The sequence below is a fragment of the Haliotis rubra genome, unplaced genomic scaffold, assembly GCF_003918875.1.
Source record: "Haliotis rubra isolate DU_JTF1 unplaced genomic scaffold, ASM391887v1 Scf691, whole genome shotgun sequence".
NCBI classification, from domain to species: domain Eukaryota; kingdom Metazoa; phylum Mollusca; class Gastropoda; order Lepetellida; family Haliotidae; genus Haliotis; species Haliotis rubra.
In genome coordinates, this window is record NW_025767403.1 from 67,382 (window position 1) to 91,154 (window position 23,773).

Here is a 23,773-nt window from a genome sequence, read left to right on the forward strand (position 1 = left end):
ATCAAGTTTAACAAACTGAATGCAATGATCCAAAGTCCTGGATTAGTAAAGTTCTGATTGTTCTATCAAGCACGCTTGTAACAGTAGATAAAATTTAACCTTGAAATTGACCGAAAATAGTGATCCAGCCTTGTCAGGGCTGGAAGACTAAAACATCAGACCACAATATAGACAGCATATGATAGGTTAGCATTGTAAGAGCAGCTGACGGGGTCGTTTTTGGCACGGGTACAGATATGTACCCCACGTACATTTAAGGTACGCCATACAGAAACGTAACCAAGCCAAATTCAGAAAACAGAAACATACCCTAGAATGAGACCATTCCTCATTTTGCCGTTCATTGGAATTATCATATTGTTGTCAGATGCATTTGACTGCATACAGAGTAATGAATATTTTCTGTTAAAGTCCAGTTTTCATCCTTGCTGAACTAGTGTGTTGAATTTCAAGGCTCTATTGTAGTGCTACCACATGGATGTGTCAAAACTCTCAACTGTGTCATACTGTGGCGCAGGCAAACTCTTGTCACATTTATCACTATTTTAACCCACAAATGTCTCAATGAATGTGTCAAATTCCCTGTTACCTCAGATGTAATTTACAATTCTAAAAACTGAATGTAAGTTGAAATTTAACAGGACAAGTCAAAATCAACATTTTAAAAAAACCCATACATGTTTAACCCAATTAGAATCGGTACAAGAGCAACAGCATGAGCATTGATCTGCGTAATTGGGATACAATGACATGTGTCAACCAAGTCAGCGAGCCTGACTAAAGTAAGGCCAGAAATGCTTGGAAAATGCTTTTTGGCTTCAAGATCAATATGATGAATTTGACACAAGACAAAAGCACATATATGATACATGTACGACTCTACCTAGTTGGATATTAAAGCTCAGATGAAAAAATGCAGTTTAGGGGTGACTTCACAAGAGGAAATTTTGACGAAATACAGACTATAATTATTCATATAGCCTCAACTAAATAAATTACATTAATGATTGGAAAAAGTTGGGGGGGGGTTTAACATCTACATGTGAACAAGAAGACAAAGTCATCAATATCCCCCGCAATGGCAAAATACTCTTCATGATTATGTCTACGAGTTATGATTATGTCAAATATTTAGGTGTGCATATAGAAAAGTGGAAGGAGAGTATTGAAAGGTTTTTAAAGTTCTGCTCCAGAAAGGAGCACTATCACCAATTTCAGTCTATGTCAAACTCGTTGCCATGGAAATGCCAAAAATATTTCATTAAGAAATCCAAAACTACCAAAAGGCACCAGTACACCACCAGATCTATGTATGGGCCACGTTTGGTGAAGAAATAGTGAACGGTTTTAGAGTTCTGCTCCGGAAAAGAGCACTACCACTAATTTCAGGCTAAGTCAAACTTGTTGCCATGGAAACGCCAAAAATATTTTATTCAGAATTCCAAAACTACCAAATGGCCCCAGTACACCACCAGACCAATCTATGTACCAAGTTTGGTGAAGAAATAGCGAACGGTTTTAGAGTTCAGCTCCGGAAAAGACCACAACCACCAATTTCAGGCTAAGTCAAACTTGTTGCCATGGAAATGCCCAAAATATTTTATTCAGAATTCCAAAACTACCAAAAGGCACCAGTACACCACCAGATCTATCTATGTGCCAAGTTTGGTGAAGAAATAGTGAACGGTTTTAGAGTTCTGCTCCGGAAAAGAGCACTACCACTAATTTCAGTCTAAGTCGAACTTGTTGCCATGGAAATGCCCAAAATATTTTATTCAGAATTCAAAAACTACCAAAAGGCACCAGTACACCACCAGACCAATCTATGTACCAAGTTTGGTGAAGAAATAGTTAACGGTTTTAGAGTTCAGCTCCGGAAAAGACAAATGTGCACGGACGCACGCACGCACGCACGCACGATCGACGGAGTCCATTTTAATACCCCCCGCAAAACGCGTTGCGGGGGATAAAAAGATGGAACTCTTGTAGTAGCTATATTCAAGATAATTTACGTATAAAAGTCTTAATTCAAATCGCATAGATAATCTTGTTCACCCATAGAAGTTTCACTTCGTTTATGAGCATTGAACTGGCAACATGCGACTTGATATCTTTGCAGAACAATTAATATCAAATTTATTCCAGTATTTCATACTGGAGAAACAAACGGGGGAAACCCCTTGTCAGCTATGACCGGGTTTACTATAGAATTTGTAAAGCCCTTAATTTGACATATAGTCAGTTTACAAAGTTGTAAGCAAATCAGTTACCTCAGGGGTTGTGTCAAAATCAAAACCAGGTAGGAAACACAAACTGGATACCTTTGATAAGGGTGTTATACACCGTGCAGTTTATAAACTGTATGAACCCAAAATCCCACTGACGTGTGCTAAAATACAAGATGAGATCAAAGATACAATAAATGTCCTGTTGTAATTCCGCTAGTGTCCTCCACCAGCAGTGATACTGACACTTGATATTTTGAGACAGTCCCTGACATGTACTGCCCATGCGTCACCCAGTCTGCCTGCCAGGTGGGTCATAGTACCGTATAGTTTCTTTCTTAGACGTGTTTCTACTATGGAATTTTTTCTAAGTTTTTTTGATATTTTACGAGTAATCATTATGATTAGGGAATGGTACATCATGATTACTCATATGCCATATTAGGTCGAGGTGGTATGAATGATTATATATGAGTTTTGAATCTGAAATATCAACCGTTATCAAATAATTACCAAAAAGCTTTTTCCAAGCATTTCTGGCCTTACTTTACCCGATCCCATTAGTCGTCTCTGAAAATCAATTCTAACCCGGATCTTCACGGGTCCATGAACTGGGAGGGGAAATAACTTCACAAGGTGGTACAAGTCCAGTGAGTGAGTGAGTTAGGTTTTACGCCGCTTTAAGCAATATTCCAGCAATATCACAGCGGGTGGCAACAGAAATGGGCTTCACACATTGATGAAAGGGATGAAATGAGACTAAACAGTAAAGCCGTGAGAAAATTAACTTGGTACCCCGACTCATGGTAGTAATTAGCCAAAAGTGTCCTCGGTAAATTGTCAAAGTTTTCAACTCCTAAGAACTAAGGGATGAAATGAGACTCAACAGTAAAGTTTTAAGCTACAAACATTAATTTCACACATTCACTGATATCCTAACAGGGAATGTGTGTAATTGAACACCATGAAAATCAGTAATTTCATTAAATCCCTTGAAATTTTAGGGAATACATGAAATCCCTGGGGGTCACAGGGATTTCATGAAATCACTGACTCTTTTGGGGATTACGTGAAATCCCTGGTTTCACACATTCCCTGTAACATATATACATTTACAAATAAACAGGTTTTTAGGGGTTGGCAAACAGGCAAAAATGCCCATATTAATGCCTCTTCCCACATAATACAAAACATACATACACAGATGTCACACACAAATTAGAGGAAAACAAAAGACACATCCACATTGTTTGTGATGGGTACCAAGTGAAGTTTCTTGTAATTGTGGACTGATGCTGCTATGTTATTAGTTTCAGTATCATTCAGTCTGTTATCACTGAACAAAATAGTTTTGATATCAAATCCTTTGCTGTAGAAATATTTGTTTTGTCTTAAATGATTAACACAAGAACACAAACAGAAATAATGTAATGCATCCTCTGTGGAATAGCCACAAGGACAGGAGGGTTTTTCAGCTAAATGCCTATCAAGAATGTGAGAGTTCAAATCGCTACAACCAAGATGGAGTTTGCATCACAATGGCGTGATCCGAATATAGCATACTTTTTGAAATTTGGACTCAGAGGTCTCTCCGCAGAGCTCCAGATAAGATTTAGCTCATGTGGGTACTGTACCCACTGTATTTTTTTGGAGTGAGTATTATGAATGTTGAGTGGGTTATTTCATTTTCCGTTACCCACTGCTTTCAAATATGTGGGTATTTCAATCATTTTACTCACCTAAATATTATGTCATTGAGTAAGTTTACTAAGCAGGTATGTTCTGCCTTATATCATACCTAATCAAAACCAACTGAAATATAATGGAAATGATTTCATAAAAAATCACTCATCCTGTACTGACAGTACAACACTAGTCCTATACTAACAGTACAACTTGATAGCAATCGATCTCTTTTTCATTAAGCAAGCGATTTTTATAAATATATTCCGTACGCATTTGTTTTAAACTTTTTGCGTATCTAACATTTTAAATGCGTAATATTGGTACGCCACAATTATTTTTCAATGCATAATTGGAAATTTTCTATGCGTATTTTACCCGGATACGCAGCTTATCTGGGCCTCTGTCTCCGTGTTTATAATACGTTAAAACTGTGCAAGTGTTGGAGGGTCAATGTTGTATTGTCAGCATCTTATAAGGATACAATATAGTATCAGTGACATTACACAACCAGGCAACATCAATTTACATCTAAATTAGGGTAATGAGAATGAATGACAAGAATGACTTGTTCAAACAAGATCTGCAAGGCCTAATATAAAATTCAACATTTAGACCTCTAAAGACCAGTCTTGTCAGTCATCAGCTCAATAAGGTGTACCCGATGTTTAATTATATCAGCAAAGGTAAATACATATGATAGCTTGACAGAATAAGTGATTATGTACAACCAATTAATTTATTTCCTGCATTTTGTTATACCAATGTTACTTTGTTTCTATAAAATATGTTCATGATATAATTCACAATTTACCATTCGCATGTTTTTAAAAAAAATACATTTCAGGTATAGGACATATAATTACTCAAACCAGTCAACAAAACAATCAGAGATTTCAGTAAGTTACTTGAAGAAAAGCCTATTCCAAGCTCAATTACTGGACTGATTCAGCTAAATTCAAGATAATTTAAAAAGTTAATGCTAGTTTTGATAATTTTCTTTGCATAACTAAAAGTGTTAGGATATATTCAGATGCAAAACAGAATTCTTTGAAAAGCAAATGAGCAGCCACTGGCTTGTGGTTTGTGGTTTCAAACTTGAGAAGAAACAGTGCTCAGGCAGCTATGCAACAGTTGTATAAAACATGCTATCTCATAAGTATCTCTTGTGATATACTGCCATGCAATTTAAATACTTGATATGAAAGATAAAAACCAACAGCAATGAACATATTACATGAATAATTATGGCAAATCAGTAGTACTTGTACCCTTATCTGAGATCAAAATGTTAACAGCTGCATTCAGACGTATTCCAGGTATATGATGTTAGCCTGAAAAGAACCAGACTGGACCTGACAATCCAGTGATTGATTTTTTTAACAACCACCCACACAATCCAGTCTTAAGACAAACAATCAATAATCATAGTAACTTAACCTGGCCATCTGGTCGATCTGATCACCTCTTACCATCACAGATTGCTGGACCTTGTGTAACTAGGATCTGCACCTGGGATGTTCCAGTTACCTCTCTTTACCCAGCAGTCAGGATTTATTTCCAAAACTGACACAAAACCAAGTAATTATGGTCATATTAATGTCACAAGATAATTCTATTGGTAGACAAGAGATCGTGGTAGTAGAATAGTGCCAGTATTTGACATTGAGAAAGTCTTGGTGAGTTTCTCCATTGTATTTTAACCTAGGAAACCACTTGGTTTTTTATTTTTAACATTAGAGTAGGATCCCCTAATCAATGGTAACATAGCACAGTGAATGGTATAAATTACAGGATGCTTTAGAATTTGGTCTACAGTATTTCCACTGGAGGATCCCATCTCTGTCTTCATGACCACGTTACCACGTCTCAAACAGGCTGCCAAATTCAGGGGTGACATGCTATGTGCTCTCATGCAATACTGTTGGAGCGGTATGGTTGGAATGTGACGTACAAGTGAGGGCTTGATACATTCCATAAACACAATGTTTGCCATGGCATGATAAATATTGAATTCACACAGATGAAATATTGTTGCAGAGTGCTGGCAGCAAGCCTAAAGTTATACAAATAATACTCACCATAATTCATTTAATGAAACATGTGATAACTTTTTGCCAACTCAGATGATTCAAACTATTTAACCATGTCACTCTTGATCTCACAGCCTGTAAAGGGGTGATTCATGATGACTGGAAATAAAGTCACTGACCACCAAATCCAAAAAGCAACCTCTTACAAGAAGCATAGGTTTCTGGGTTGTAATTCTACACAGAATACCCACAGGGTTCTCAGAAATAAAGGGTGCCCCTGTATCCATGAGGTTTGCAGCAAAAGGATTTCATTACAAGGCCCCTTTGACTTTATGCTTAATGTAGAAAACTGAAGTGTGAGTTAACAGATTCATTAATTTACATAGAGACAGTGTTCAAAATGAATAATATGCTTGTCTCATGAATAAAAGACAAGTGACATTTTCTCACAGAAACGTTCTACTTCGCCATAAGAAAATGGCATATTCATTAGCATATGATTATTGCTAACTAGTTAAAACAAATGAAATGAAGGACAATCCTTGAAAATACAAGAGTAACATTCAAACTTGTCTTGTACCCCTCATCATTTTAGAAAGTAACAATGAAAGTCAAAGGGTCCTATGTAAGAAATTCACATGAGTAAGAAGGTCAATAAAGCTATCACGAGCAACACAAAGATGCCAAGACCTCCTCACAATTCTAACAATTCCTTCCATCAAAGGAAGGAGCCAGAATATAAACACACTTTCATTCCCCAAAATATTATAATGATAGACCCATAGTAGTAACTAAAACAGCAATCAATGCATACGCCAGTATCATGCAGATGTGGGTCCACTTGCACAATGCATTCTCAGCATTCCAACTATCAAAGAGTGTCACTGTAAACACTGAGATCATGTTTGTGTATCAATGGCATGTATTGTTAGTCATACATGCTTACATACCCCTAGTATACAAATAAGAAGCAATTTCCTAAATGAAAACATGCACTGTTCATTTGGGTATGATAAGGAATGTAACACTGAAAACTGTTTATTTGTTTCAGGTCTCGATTTAGCGCTTTGTTACTTGCAGGTGCAAGTCAATTTTTTTAGAAATATATCAACAATAAATCTAACACTATAAGCATTATTATGTCAGCTCATTTTTCTTCTAATCTTTGAATAATTCAATAGCATACAGGGATTGGGAAAAGGCAGGGGCCATGGGCCATTTTGCACATTAGAATATAAAAGGCCCATTAAAATTTGGAAGTTTACTATTGATAGAAGGGCAGTGGCCCATTCTAAATTCAGAAAATGGCTAATAATCCTGAAAATGGCCCATTGTCAAAGTTCTCTATCCCAATCCCTGAGTATATTTCTTTCATTACATATTGCAATAAGAGAAGTGCAGCTGGAATTTGGCTGGTGCTACTAGGTTTTTATCTCACGTTGCACCTGGTGCAAGTAGGTTAACATCTCCAAAATCGAGCCCTGTGTTTGTTTGTTTATAACGCCGCACTCAGCAATATTCCAGCAATATGGCGGCAGTCTGTAAATAAATCAAGTCTGGACCAACCAATCCGGTGATCAACAGAATGAGCATCGATCTATATAACTGGGATATAATGACATGTGGCAACCTAGTCAGTGAACCTGACCATCTGGTCCCATCAGTCGTCTCATACAATAAGCATGGGTTGCTGAAGACCAAATCTAACTTGGATCTGCACAGGTCATTGAAAACTGAAGAAGCAGAGTCCATGACAATCTATTCTTTTAAGTTATTATATGGATCTCTTCAGGCCGTCATTGTTTAAATACAATTTGGACAAAAGGATTGTCCACACAATTGTATGGTTCGTTCATTGTACTGATTTATTAACTACTGTTAACCAGACAGGTTATTAGGTTTCAGTTTGTGTACATACGAACAGTTCGCGTAAACACACCTGACAACAACTTCCTTCGCGGAAAGCTCGAGCATACAAAAAGCATGCGTTTTCACCACGTGTGGGGTTCGAAGTGAAATTGTAGTTAGTTCATTTCGATACGTTGATAAGGCCGCACACCTTGAGATAGTTAGTTAGTGGTAACCATTTGGGTGTTTGACCTCTGTTTGACAGAGGTTTAGTGTAATAGAAAGTTAGGAATGTAAGATATTGTAAAGGTAATAAAAGGTAAATTAAAACAAATATTAGATTCTGATTTAGTGATTTCGTTTGATATCACAACTAGTACAGTTCCTGCTGACCACAATTCATCCACTATGGCAAAAACAACTGTCCCTCACCCAAAAATAGAACTTTTACAAATTTTGATGCAATGATTGGAAGAATAGTTTTGAATGCTACTATTTTACACTGCCTGACATCTTTTACATATGGAACAGTTTGACAAGTGACTTTCATGTCCTCCTGAGGTCTTGCAATTTCATTTGCAAAAACAATATGAGGTAATCAAACAAAGGTTACCCAGGGGTTCAAAATTATTTTAAAAAGCCACTTGCCACAGGGCAAGTGACTTTAAGAAAGTAACTTGTCATGACAAATTTTCCGCTTGCCCTGATTTTATGACACAATCATGATGATGTAATTATGAAAGAATAAATCAACATGGTATTGGATGTTAATGTTTACTGGACTATTTATTGAAAAGTGATAAATAGCAAAGAATGATAAGTCTACTTTATCATCATTGTGAAATTTAAAAGCTACATTTTGAGTAGATATGAAATTAAATCCAAGTTTATTTGCAGTTTGAAACCATAAGTGGAAATGAAAACTGACTTGTCCCGGGCGTCGGGCGATGGGATTTTTGAACCCCTGGGTTACCACATCTTTTTAGTGAAAGTATGGTATTAATGATACATGAATCCATTCTCTGACAACTAAGATTAATTTCAAGTGTTAATAGCTGTCATCTGACCATGGTTGCTGCAAGCATGTTAACGAACGATTTGACAAAATTAATGCAATACTCAATGAACTTCTTTAATGGCATTTAAAAGTTGGAATGATGAAGATGAAAGAGTTTTATGGATTGACAAACTTTATTGCACTTGATGCGATTTCAAACAACCATCACTTGCTCGATAATGGTGTCAGTATCTACACTATTGCCATACGAAGTTGTCATTCCATAAAACTCATTCCTCTTAATACTGAATGAAAATTTGCATTACATAATTGAAATAGAAGTACAGGGTCCCCATCCACAAAGCCTTCATAAAGTTACGACCTGTCGTAACGTAATACTATATCATGTGGCTTATGAATGTCGTAGCGCTACGAATGCTTTGTGGATTTGGACCCAGATATACAATGAAAACATATTATTACTAGAAAGTGCAATACAAAGCATAATATTTCAGCTAAAAGGAAGATGTTTGTGGTGAAAATAAATAATATTTTGGGTGCCACTGATTTCCCTGCGATTAAGTGACACAGCAGCATTGTAAAGGACATTATCACAGGGAATGACTGAGTCCAGGTTATCTACTGAATAATCATGAAACATAACAAAATTCAGTGATGTAATTACACCTACACATGTACACCACAGGGACTACGCTAACAGTGACAATGATGATATCATGCAAAATAGAACATAAAATACTGTCTACATCTATGTACAAAATACGACCATGCATGATCAAACTCACTCTGTGATATTAAAATTGAGGACATTAGCGGGTAACCTGAAACAGCAAACAGGAGTAGTCAATCACACAAGCAACACTCAGGTTCATCACACAGGCATGGGATATGCATCAATCATCCTTTCATCATGTCACATCATAATGAGATTATCTTCAGACAGAATGCAGAAACATGGAACAAGATCTAGAACCTGCTCATGTAGGCTAAGAAACTCATTGATGCAGTCATATCACAATGCCAGTCACTAAATCCTGAGGTGAGGTGAAATTGGGTTTATCGTCGTGCTTGAGAATATTTTGCTATGACGACGTGCATGCGTGTGTATGTGTATGTGCAGCTGCTTGTACTACCCCAGACTGTAGCTGGTTTTATAGAGCTAGCCCACTGAGATACCACACCGCAGTGAAGCATAAATACCCCACTCAGACACAGTATACTGACTCCGAGCCGACCAGTCCTTGTTGTACCCACTAATGCCGAGCGCAAGGCAGGGACCAACAAGTGCCATATTTTAACGTCTTTTGATATGACGCGGTCAGGGATCAAACCCGCGACATTCCGCTCTCCGGGCGGACGCTCTAACCACTACACCACGGAGGCGGTCCACTAACTCCTGAACACCATAGTTTAACACAATATGAGAGGCCCAGAATATAAAAAGGAACATCTTGTATCAGTACTGCAATACCTGCAAACTGAGAGAGTCATATTTTAAGTCAGTAAATACTTAATCTAGACAGAGTTTTGAAATGGGCACCAGACCCTACAGGATAAGGTCTCTGAAGAAAATGTTAAGTAACATTATAAAACTGTTAATAGTGTTACATTGATAAACCGAGTTTAGCATCTATACTTAATAAAAGAAATAAGGGAACACCACTTAACACAGTGTTCCTTCTCACCCACAGTACAATTCAAAGCAGGAAAAATATGGAGAAATATGCGCTTCCATGTGTTCCCTTATTTGTTTCACAAAGAAAATAGATCATTTCACTTTGAGGACAGGACAATTGCAATGTTATTTCAAATTAACTCCTCGGTCTCTTCACTACCTCTTCACATGACGAAACTACATCTTGAAGACCTATCACGGTTTCACCACTGATATATTTATAAACAATGCTTTCATAACTGGTTCAATGAAATCAATAAAGTGAGGGTCACTGCTTGTGTTTGTTATATGAGAATTGTTGCAGTGGTGGAGTCTCTGTGTGTGTACAGCTTGTAAACAGACGGAAACTGAGAACTGTCCAGGGTCTTCTTTCACAAAGCACTTAGGTGATCATAAGTCACTATGGTAACCTTAGTGCAATGTTGAAGAATGGAAGTTAAGGTTAACCTTAGTAAAGATTGCTTTGTTAAAGGAGCCCCTAATCAAAGGATCTCATAATGCAACTTTAGCCATTAAACTTTAGTCCAAAGCCCAATCTAGCAAATTTCTGTTCAGATTTGTAAGCTGATGATAATCCATATGATGATGCTAAAATCTACTAATAATGATGAGCAGTGATGGGACTAACCAAATGAAAACTGTTTTGGCACAGACTGATGTCAGACAAAACACATCTTTGAACAGTAAAACTAAAATGTACCAGTAATGATGAGCTGTGTTGGAGCTAGCTGACTGAGGTCAGACAAAACTTATCTTCTAACAGTATTTCATTGATAGCATCCCATCTAACGGTAGAAGGAAAACTGATAGAAACACAAATAAAAAAAAACAACACTTCAGTGAGACCTACAATTTAAGGTATGGTATTGTCAGAGTAAATATTACATATAAATGATAATACTTACAGACAGGACCTGATCATAATGATAGCTGTACATGTTATGGAAAGATATGTAAACTCACCACTTTGTTTCTCCTTGTGAAACAAGCATGACAATACTAGTCCAGCGTGTCTATACACGGTAATACATATGATAAACATCAATTAACTGACTTTCACAATGCAATGACATTCATAATACCATACAATATGTACATCCTGTTCACTCTTCAGTGAACTCCCACAAAGTGAATCTCAATTCTCATAATTATGTATTTTTCATCGTTTCATTTAGTAATTTACTTGCACGGTACACTGACAGACACATAACAATTAGCTATTTGTGTGCTTTAAATACCAGAAAATAACATTTTTACAAAATTTGTCTTAAAAGATATATGTTAAGAACACACATGAAACTTAAAGGCACAATGTCGCACACTTTCAACAATATTTTGGACTACATTATATATATTTACTAAAATAGGGATATGCAGTTTTCACGAATAGCGTCTGACCCTCTGACAAATGTGGCAGATTCGCCAACGGTCAGACAGAAGTCTACAACCCGCCGGCCCCAGTGTCTGACTGTATATATCACAATGACTTGACTGAAGTTGTTTTATGTGACATGTGACACTTGTTTGCTGTTTATAAATCTTATGTTTGCTAATAATTTCAATGTCAATTATAAGAAATATTAAATCTGAAATGTGTGTTTAATTTTATTCCATGGGTCCTGTGCATTTTCAATGGGTCAGACAGACATGTGAAACTTACAAGACCCAATGTCCTGTGACTTTGAAACACCATTCGTGAACACTGGATATGCACTCACTTTAGCTTCCCATTGATGCAATAGGCTTATTATCCCTTACGACTGGCCTGAAATTGATAATTGAAACCTCGAGGCGAACAGTTTCCAAACAGAGAACACTTGCCATATATGGAATGCAAACAATTGCTCTGTACCTCGAAAACTGTCGAACGCTGTGTTGTTGGTGTTTGACGAACTGGTTTCAATCACAAGTTGTGCATAGGATATTTGTAAAGAGCACTCCAACGAACATAATTCTATAGGGTTTGCTTGAAATAATGTTGCATTAATTCATTCAAACTTTTTTATTTATTATTGTAATCTAAAAACGTAATCTTTTTTTGGAATAAATTATGTGGTAGCTTTCCCGAGGGCTGATGGTTAGTATTTTGAAAGAAATGCTTTATTTATTTTTAGGGAAATATGCTGACTTCAGCTGCAAAATGGCTAATACAGCCTATGTGACAGGTAACACTGATGCAATATTCCAGCTATATGACAGCAGTTTGTAAATAATGCAGCCTGGACAAGAAAATCCTATGACTCACATCAAATAAAAAATCCCATATCACCAAAGCCATACCAACAGCAAAGATGATAGTCGAAGGAAAGGAATCAAGAACAGGTATCTGTGCTGGACAGGGGGTAGGGCTGGGACGGGTAACTTGGTAGGGTAGGGTAATAGGGAGTAGGGTTCCCGGCAGGGACTAGGATAGAGAACTTTGACTTGGGCCATTTTCAGGATTATTAGCCATTTTCTATATTTAGAAGGGGCCACTGCCCTTGTATCAGTAGTCAACTTCAAAATTTTAATGGCCAATTTTTTATTCTAATGTGCAAAATGGCCCATGGCCCCTGCCTTTCCCAATCCCTGCCTGGGTAGAAAATTTGGACCAGTCCCAGCCCAAACAGGGGGTAACCTGACATGTTCCCTCCCAGGAACAAATGTGCTGTATGCATGTGTGTAGCTGCTTGTGCTAGTCCAGACTTTAGACTGTAACTTTAGCCAGTATTCAAAAACATCTTGGTTGGAAGGTGTGTAGGTCAGTAGAAGATTGGTCAGTTGATTTGTTTGTTGTTAAACGCTGCACTCAGCAATATTCTAGCTCTACGGTGGCAGTCTGTAAATAATCGAGTCAGGACTAGACAATCAAGTGATCAGCATCATCAGTATCGATCTACGCAGTTGGGATACGATGACATGTCAACCAAGTCAGCGAGCCTGACCACCCGATTCTGTTAGTCACCTTTTACGACAAGCAGGGGTTTCTGAAGACCAATTCTGACGCTGCTCTTCACGGGTATCAGACAGAAAGAAATCACATCACCGTGTGACTATTGGTGACAAAGTCATGAGGGCTTGATAAAATTCAACAGAAAAAAAAACTGACCTGTGACTGAACTGTCGCTCAAAGTAGCTTCTGTTCTCCTTCTCTTCAATCGGGTATTCCGGCACTTCAAATGGGGCAGTCACCTGGCGACTGACCTGTTCATTACCAATCTGACTTCGGTTCAAAATGGAATCCGCTAATGCCTGTAGTTTGTCATCAACATCAGTGTGAATGTGTTTGGGGAACTTGATTCTTGTGGGAGAAAACATTGGCGACATCACCTCTGGAAAATATATTGAAATTGTCTTTGATCTTACAACTAAAAACCACAGCAAAGAAGGGATTTTGAAGATATGACTTATCCAACTTCCCTCCAACAAGTTTAAGACCAAACTCAGCAATATTCCAGTTGGGTGATGATATGTTAGTCCAGTGATTCCACCATATGTCACTGTCATATGGGTCGAAAGTCCCAACCCTGCGTTCTTGAAAAAAGTGTTGTACAGGTATGGGTGATGATGAACAAATTACATACTAGTAGCAAATATAACATAATGATGATCTCACAGTCACTTGAATGTAGATCTAAGTACACATGCATCAGAAGACCTAAATAATAAAATAATTTCTGTGAATGAATTATTTAAGAACTGAATGTTATACTTGGAAATTAACTGTTGTTATATTCCATTTGCAGAATAAACGTGGTCCTTTGGCAGACCTGCTTGAATGTATCAACTGATGAGAGTGCAGTACAATGCCAGACAGGCAGTGTAACAAAATTAAACATGTAATTGATCAGACAATCGTGAGCTTAAATCTATGTGACTGGAATCAAACAGGAGGTTATAAACTATTAATGTGAATCTTGCAAGTAAAAGTAGCTGGGGACTTATATTCTTACCTGAAATACCCTCCCACCCACCTCCTCCCCAGCTTTGTGGCTCTCGAAAGATATCTTTCGGTCTGGTAGGCTTACTTAATCAACATTAAGATCTCCATGTAAAGAATAAAGATGTAATTATTTTTTTTCATTTCAGGGGCATTCCAACTATCTATTTTAACATGGCAATCATAGAAACTGGTCCTATAGTACTGTCGGAAATAGAAAAAAACTGTATTTTCTCATTTATCTCTACAATTTATGTAGTTGATATGTGAAAGTGTGAAATATCTGTTAAACTAAGTTCGGCCTAACTACAGTCTCAGTGGTAGAGAGATAGGAAATGGACAAAAAGGACTTTACTGAAGGGAAATTAGTGCAGAAATGAGCAATACGGTTTTTTTCTAAGTCCAAAAAGACTTATTTGGAACAGACCATGGCTTTATGCAAATTAGTGTGCGACGATATTGTATTACAAAGGACACTTTTTAAATGCCCAATTTGAAATTAGACGATTCATTATAAACGATAGCTGACGTCAAAAATAATAACTTTTATGCTGAAACTATTAAGGATGTAGCTACCATGCAGTCTCACTGTCACTATAAAAAGAAACAGATAAGAGGGGTCGCCTCAAAAGCAAAACCTGGGGTCGGGCTTAGGGATAGAGATATCAACTAAGATAAGATAATCCTTTAGGGCAATTATACTGGGGAGGTACACGGCACGTCATAACAATTTACAAATAATATCCAGTCCTGTCGATCTTCGGGTGGTCATGCCACCTATATACTACGATGCGCTTCTATGGTTTTCGGTATCATACTCTCTTACATATCTCAACATAAACTTTATGAAAGAAAGACACGTAAGATGTTAATCAGTAGATGAGACATAGTCAACACACATGAAAAAGCACAAAACATCTTTGAGATGACCCCTTGTGCCTGTAGGCAGCACGTGCATTCCATGCCAGGTGAGTCGACGGTCCATCGTCATACCTGGCTGAGCGACCTAATTGCCATCTATGGTCTAATCTATTGTTTTCAGCAGCTATTCATATTTTTTCTAAGTTTTGCCCGATTTAACGAGTAAACTTGCTTTTCTGGATAATGTATTACGCATCCCACAGAACGCCCAGTTAGGCCAAAGTGGGTTATTTCGACATATGCTATTTGCAATTGTGGCAATTTTAGGGATACAGAGTAACAGCCTAAAAAACAGTTTTTTTCTATTTCCGACAGTACTTTAGTCCTTTATTCAATACCAAACTGCCTAACTGTCAAAGTATCATTACAGGACTACTAGTCCACTCATTTAAAAATGTAATAGCACATAAAGGTCTATTCTCCTACACTTTATTTTTTGTCAGTGAAATATAAGTCACCTTGACTAAACCATTATGTTAGTAATAGTTGAAATAGTTGAACAGTTAAAGTTGAACTGAGAAATTGTTAGTTCCCTTTTGGAAATTTACTCAAAAAAGAAAAATAGTTCACTGGATAACTACATTTTTCTTATTTTTGAAAAAGACATTTAAGTATTATTTTAGTTTGAGTTTGTGAGTTAATATATATTTACATATTATACAGATTCTTGTAATAATAGAAAAAAAACTTCCTTATCTACATATTTCCATGGGTATGTAGTTAGACAAAGGTATACATCATCTCAAAGAATGTGTTTCTCAAACTAAATTCAGATTGAACTTCATACGAAGAAAGAAAGGTAAGGGATTTCACATAATTTGGTTTAGTACAGAGCTATAGTGAACAAATATTATCAAGGGCATTTAAGTGCAGAGCATTATATGGATTACAATACTTCTGGGTCAAGAGACCCGCTACCTGGGAATGGATGAGTCGGTCATCATATAACTGACCCATATTGCTGAGAAACTGATGAGTCAGTAAATTTCATTTACACTACAGCTATATGAGACAGGTGGCTAGGTAACCAACCAATCTTATTATGCTGACACTGCTGATTTCTGAGCTACAACACTGATGTACATAGACAAAGTGTATCTACTTTGAAACATGTAGTGCCTTATAAATAGCAGTGATTGAGATGCATAATGTTACAAGCTGGGGATCCTGGTCATTACCCTAAAAAAATCAAATTACAATTTAGGGGACTGAGATTAAAAGACTATCAGGATTTCCCTTACTGTTAAAGCATTGGAAAAAACGGTATTGATTGTTCATCAGTGAATTCTTAGTGTTTCTCAAGAGTCACCAGTTATTTGTTCGTTATGACAATGTGATCTTACAAGTTGAGGAGTGTTCTGACTCTCTTCTCCGGAGTAATCTATTTTAACATTAACATGCCTCTGAAACAAGAAAATTGGAACTTAAGGAAATTAAAGAGAAACAGCATTTCTTTTGCAAATTGACCTATCATGGTCACTTACAGTAGAATCGTAGACAAATCCCAGCAACACACATGAAAACCAATTACCGAGTACAAGCCATGGATCAGGTGCGACTGTGAGTGTGACAAATACGCATCATCAGGCACAGGTGCGGAAATACCTGTGTCCATGTCATTGTCAACTGATGTTACAGGCTGCCAGTCTGTGAACATATCTATTCATAACATGTCTGAAATTTCAATTACACAATCAGTTTCTACACTATGGTGAAGCTGGTAACATTTGAGTTTTGTACCAAACTCATGATTATGAATACTGATTAGTTACAACAAGAGCATTCTTCTCATGTGCTAAAACTAAAATAATGATGATTTGCTTGATAACGGTGTTAGTAGCTACACCGAAACGTCGCTCATATTATATTAAAGAAGTTGTATATCCATAGAACTCTCCTTGTTGTTCAAGAATTATTTGGCTACATTCTTTTGAGAATCAGGGCTAGATTACCCAGTGACGGACATCATTAGTATTAATCTTTCCAACTATGATCTTCAGAGAATGTATATGTGCTTTGTTTGTCTATACTAGCACATCCAGCAATATTTTAGCTAGAAATCTACAAAGCAATGGTCTGTAAATGACTGGTTTGACCAGAAGAACCAGTGATGGAATACACAATGCATTGTAAACATGCTTTGTAAGCCAGTGATTGATGGTATGATCAACCATCCGTGCCATGTGTACTTTGACACCCATCAACTTGGTCCCTAAGTGTGACTACTCAAGAGCTGACAAGCAACAGAAAGGGTATTAGGTTTGGAGTCACTTGCCTGAAAATTATGATGTCTACTTCCATGTGGGGCTATTGGAAGGTGGCTATCATGCATTTTATGTTTGGCTGAACTTGTTCACTATTTAAGAAGCAGGATTTTCATTGAAGTTCAGAAATTTGACACGAAAGCTTTTGAAACAGAGGGATATAATATTAACACAGAGCTGTACTGTACCCACTGTATTTGTTTGGAGTGGGTATTATGAATGTTGAGTGGGTATTTCATTTTCCGTTACCCACTGCTTTCAAATATGTGAGTATTTCAGTCATTTTATTCACCTAAGTATTATGTCATGGAGTTAGTTTACTAAGCAGGTATGTTCTGCCTTATGTCATACCTAATCAAAACCAACTGAAATATAATGGAAATGATTTCATAAAAAATCACTCATCCTATACTGACAGTACAACACTTCTCCTATACTAACAGTACAACTTGATAGCAATCGATCTCTTTTTCATTAAGCAAGCGATTTTTATAAATATATTCTGTCGCATTTGTTTTAAACCTTTTGCCTATCTAACATTTTAAATGCGTAATTTGTACGCAACAATTATTTTTCAATGCGTAATTGGAAATTTTCTATGCGTATTTTACACAGATACACAGCTTATCTGGGCCTCTGTTAACAGTGACTCAAGTGGAAATTGCAGAACATTGGGAACCTCCACCTTCAGATTTACAATATTCAATATCTGACACATACCAGAAAATATAAACACTGGGTGGGAACCCCATTTTTTCTGAGCACCAAGGGAATTATATAAAGTTAAAATTGCAAGATATGGTATTTATTTACCTCAATTTCACACTGGTTGAATAATTTTAATATAAACAAATTATTATTTTTATCTGATTGCTACTAAACACAGTGATGAGAAATATTCGGGCAATGGTAATTCCTGAAATATTCGAACCACACCTGATGAGCCTGAAAGAAAGCGGCACATATAGGCTAAATCAACACGATCAGCTGATCACATTGATTGAGGGGCTGCCATATTGACAAGCGCTTACCGTAAAAAAACTGATAATACATGTTCCTCCTAAATAAATTACAAGCAACGAAGAAATATGCGCCTAAAACGCATTCGAATGGAACAAATGCACGCATACATCAAAGTGGATTCATTGTAGTTAACTTCCAGTGGTGCGTTCACGTCGAGACCCTGACGGAAATCTGATCCGTTCAGAATCAAAGCAATGATTACCTGCGGCTCCTCGCTTATTCGTCTCCTCATCTAACTCATTCCCTTCGATTGGAAGCTCCATAGTATTTAAAGATACAAAAAATAAAGAACAGTATATATTGTGACAGATTCAGCTGAATTCATTCATGACATGTATCAAACATAACCGTTCAACGCAATATCGTCTGCGAGTCTGAAACTGTCATAGGGGACAAGTTATATATCCTGTGTACATATTTTTCTCCCCTAATTTCATAATTGCATTTGAAACAAATACATGCAAGAAATAGAACAGAAATGTATATTTAAATAGAACACTTTGAATAATTATCACTGCTTGGAACTTTACCTTTTGCTATGGGCATTAACCCAAAATAAATATTTTTTCACAATGATTGATCCCTACATAATTTGTACGGAAACTTCTCTGTGCCTTTATTGCGGAAACTGGATCAAGCGTAATCCACATAAATGTTTCCCTCAACAACAGCTAGTTAGAGATATTTCACAGAAATATTTATCATATGTGGAGATTTATGGTTTCTACGTACGAATTGGTGTCTGTGCAAGAAAGTATACATGGTTCAGTGGCTTGGTTCAATAGGTGTGATAAACGATATGCGCGATTTGTGTGATGAGACCAGTCGGTATATGGTCTCTGGATGAGACTAGGCCATGCATATATTCCGAGAGTGAGTGATCGGATTTTGTCAAGGCGTCTGGTTCAACCTCATGCGTGCAATCCCCAGCCAAGTATATGACCGAATCTGAGACAGTGAGTCAATTAAACCGCTCAGTGAGTGAGTGTGACTTAACCAGGTGCGCGCGCAGTGCTCTAAAGAAAGCCCTTTTTTCGTTTTTAAAAGCCCGATAGGTGACAAAGCTTTGTATTTAGGGACCGTTCATAATTTATGGCTAGGTGGGGTGATGATGATTTTATGGAAAAGCACGTACAATGTGAATTAACCCACCCCACCACCCCCCTAAAATTTATGTACCAGGTAAATTACACCCCACCCACCCCCACCCCCACCCGCGCGCATGTCAAGTACAAAGTCAATTCCCCTCCCCTTTCCATATTTTTAGAATAGAATAGAATAATACTTTAATGCCTTTTCAGGAATTTGTGTTAAAGCATAAGTTAAAATATTTTTATGTACGAAATTGCTGACCCCCCAAGAAACGTGTACAAAATTGATGACCCCCATCTCCCCAGAACAAAATGGGTGACCCCCCCTTAAAATCATCATCACCACCCACCCACCCAGCCATAAATTATGAACGGTCCCTTATATAGATAGTATTGAGGGCTTGCCCAACTTTCATAGCAAACATCATGTGTAAGCCCGGGGTTTTTTTCATAATGGCAGCTACGTATATATACGCCCCTGTAAGCAGTACACAGCAGTATCACGGCCGGGGACACCAGACATGGGCTTAACACAATGTGCCGATGTGGGGAATCGAACCCGGGTTTTCAGCGTGACGAACGGAGGGTGTTATTTAGTCTAGGAACGTCTACATGGTCTATAGTGGTTAGAACGTCTAGACCCGGGAGAGCGGAGGGTGGTGCTCAGTCTAGGGACGTCTACATATGGTCTATGGTGGTACGTCGTCTAGTACCGGCCAGGTGAACTGAGGTCGGTGTTTAGTCTAGGGACGTCTACTTAGTCTATGGTGGTTATAGAGCGGCTACATCTGCCGAGAGAGCGGATCGAGGGTAGTGTCTAGGGACGTCTACATGGTCATGGTCTACTATATGGTGGTTAGAACGTCTAGATCCGGGAGAGCGGAGGGTGGTGCTCAGTCTAGGGACGTCTACACGGTCTTTAGTGGTTATACAGCGTCTAGATCCGGGAGAGCGGAGGGTGGTGCTCAGTCTAGGGACGTCTACACGGTCTTTAGTGGTTATACAGCGTCTAGATCCGGGAGAGCGGAGGGTGGTGCTCAGTCTAGGGACGTCTACACGGTCTTTAGTGGTTATACAGCGTCTAGATCCGGGAGAGCGGAGGGTGGTGCTCAGTCTAGGGACGTCTACATGGTCATGGTCTACTATATGGTGGTTAGAACGTCTAGACCCGGGAGAGCGGAGGGTGGTGCTCAGTCTAGGGACGTCTACACGGTCTTTAGTGGTTATACAGCGTCTAGATCCGGGAGAGCGGAGGGTGGTGCTCAGTCTAGGGACGTCTACACGGTCTTTAGTGGTTATACAGCGTCTAGATCCGGGAGAGCGGAGGGTGGTGCTCAGTCTAGGGACGCCTACACGGTCTTTAGTGGTTATACAGCGTCTAGATCCGGGAGAGCGGAGGGTGGTGCTCAGTCTAGGGACGTCTACACGGTCTTTAGTGGTTATACAGCGTCTAGATCCGGGAGAGCGGAGGGTGGTGTTCAGTCTAGGGACGTCTACACGGTCTTTAGTGGTTATACAGCGTCTAGATCCGGGAGAGCGGAGGGTGGTGTTCAGTCTAGGGACGTCTACACGGTCTTTAGTGGTTATACAGCGTCTAGATCCGGGAGAGCGGAGGTGGTGTTCAGTCTAGGGACGTCTACACGGTCTTTTAGTGGTTATACAGCGTCTAGACCCGGGAGAGCGGAGGGTGGTGCTCAGTCTAGGGACGTCTACACGGTCTTTAGTGGTTATACAGCGTCTAGATCCGGGAGAGCGGAGGGTGGTGCTCAGTCTAGGGACGTCTACACGGTCTATAGTGGTTATACAGCGTCTAGATCCGGGAGAGCGGATGGTGGTGCTCAGTCTAGGGACGTCTACACGGTCTTTAGTGGTTATACAGCGTCTAGATCCCGGGAGAGCGGAGGGTGGTGTTCAGTCTAGGGACGTCTTTAGTGGTTATACACTAGATCCGGTCTGGTGTTCAGTCTGGTACACGGTCTTTAGTGGTTATACAGCGTCTAGATCCGGGAGAGCGGAGGGTGGTGCTCAGTCTAGGGACGTCTACACGGTCTTTAGTGGTTATACAGCGTCTAGATCCGGGAGAGCGGAGGGTGGTGCTCAGTCTAGGGACGTCTACACGGTCTTTAGTGGTTATACAGCGTCTAGATCCGGGAGAGCGGAGGGTGGTGCTCAGTCTAGGGACGTCTACACGGTCTTTAGTGGTTATACAGCGTCTAGATCCGGGAGAGCGGAGGGTGGTGCTCAGTCTAGGGACGTCTACACGGTCTTTAGTGGTTATACAGCGTCTAGACCCGGGAGAGCGGAGGGTGGTGTTCAGTCTAGGGACGTCTACACGGTCTTTAGTGGTTATACAGCGTCTAGATCCGGAAGAGCGCAGGGTGGTACTCAGTCTAGGGACGTCTACACGGCCTATTGTGGTTATACAGCGTCTAGTACCGGCCAGGTGAACGGAGGGTGGTACTCAGTCTAGGGACGTCTACTTAGTCTATGGTGGTTATAGAGCGTCTAGTACCGGCCAGGTGAACGGAGGGTAGTGTTCAGTCTAGGGACGTCTACATGGTCTACTATATGGTGTTTAGAACGTCTAGACCCGGGAGGGCGGAGGATGGTGTTTAGTCTAGGGACGTCTATTTAGTCTATGGTGGTTATAGAGCGTCTAGATCCGGAAGAGCGCAGGGTGGTATTCAGTCTAGGGACGTCTACATGGTCTATTGTGGTTATACAGCGTCTAGTGCCGGCCAGGTGAACGGAGGGTGGTGTCTGGCCTAGGGACGTCTACTTAGTCTATGGTGGTTATAGAGCGTCTAGATCCGGGAGAGCGGAGGGCGGTGTTAAGTCTAGGGACGTCTACACGGCCTACTATATATGGTGGTTATAGAGCGGCTACATGTGCCGAGATAGCGGATCGAGGGTAGTGTTCAGTCTAGGGACGTCTACATGGTCTATAGTGTTAAGAGCGTCTAGATCTGCCAGGAGAGAGAAGGGTACGGTGTTCCATCTATAGGGACGTCTGTAGACATGGTCTATAGTGTTTAGAGCGTCTAGATCTGCCAGGAGAGAGAAGGGTGGTATTCCATCTATAGGGACGTCTGTAGACATGGTCTATAGTGTTAAGAGCGTCTAGATCTGCCAGGAGAGAGAAGGATACAGTGTTCCATCTATAGGGACGTCTGTAGACATGGGTGCCGTTGTACAAAGCGATCTTAGTGCTAAGGTCTAGATCGTAATTCCATCTATAGATACCTTAACATAGAGCGTCTTAAGGTAGTCAGGAGAGAGAAGCTAAGTGTTCCATGTTTAGGAACAACTGCAGACATGGTCTATAGTGGTTAGAACGTCTAGATCTGCCAGGAGAGAGAAGGGTGGTGTTCCATCTATAGGGACGTCTGTAGACATGGTCTATAGTGGTTAGAGCGTCTAGATCTGCCAGGAGAGAGAAGGGTGGTGTTCCATCTATAGGGACGTCTGTAGACATGATCTATAGTGGTTATAGAGCGTCTAGATCTGCCAGGAGAGAGAAGGGTACGGTGTTCCATCTATAGGGACGTCTGTAGACATGGGTGCCGTTGTACAAAGCGATCTTAATTAGCGCTAAGACTACCTTAGGTCTATGTTAAGGTGTGGGAGTTACGGTCACCTTAGCGCTAAGATCGCTTTGTACAACGGCACCATGGTCTATATAGTGATAGGGTAGGGTACATAGGTTAGGGTTGGGTACCAGTTCTACACGATGTAATTTTATTTGATGCCTCATGAAACAAATAGACAAAAAGCTCCTTATTGGGGAATTTTCTTTCGGACTTCTGTGTAATATTATATATTTCTTAATAGATGCAATTATTTGGGGAATAAGTTCTACTGATTCTATGTCCAAGTGAATTCATTTTGCATTTTGTATTTTCCGATACTTGCAGACATTATACTCTCGAGTTGTGAGAAAGTAATTACTCATATTTTCCTTTCCCAGATAAATCGAAGAAAGGAGATTTTTCCATTGTTGGTATTCCATACAAAAGCAACTTTTGTACTGTCCGGATTTTAACAGGCTCGAATTACCTCCCCTAGAAATCACG

The 23,773-nt window shown here is 39.2% G+C and overlaps 1 protein-coding gene across 3 annotated transcripts in view; it reads right to left on the reverse strand.

Moving 5' to 3' along the window:
• The window catches only part of LOC124258398 (AMP deaminase 2-like), a 56,014-nt gene extending 37,020 nt beyond the window's left edge, over positions 1 to 18,994 (reverse strand). For 2 of the 3 annotated variants that reach the window (XM_046692496.1, XM_046692495.1), the window contains exons 1-3: positions 18,812 to 18,994; positions 13,571 to 13,793; positions 9,593 to 9,628 (exon numbers count right to left, since the gene is read on the reverse strand). In XM_046692496.1, coding sequence (XP_046548452.1) covers positions 9,593 to 9,628; positions 13,571 to 13,793; positions 18,812 to 18,872 — 320 coding nt within the window. In that variant the 5' untranslated portion in view covers positions 18,873 to 18,994. The remainder of the gene's footprint in view (positions 1 to 9,592; positions 9,629 to 13,570; positions 13,794 to 18,811) is intronic. The other variant, XM_046692497.1, reaches the window with a different exon arrangement.
• Between the last annotated feature and the right edge of the window lie 4,779 nt (positions 18,995 to 23,773).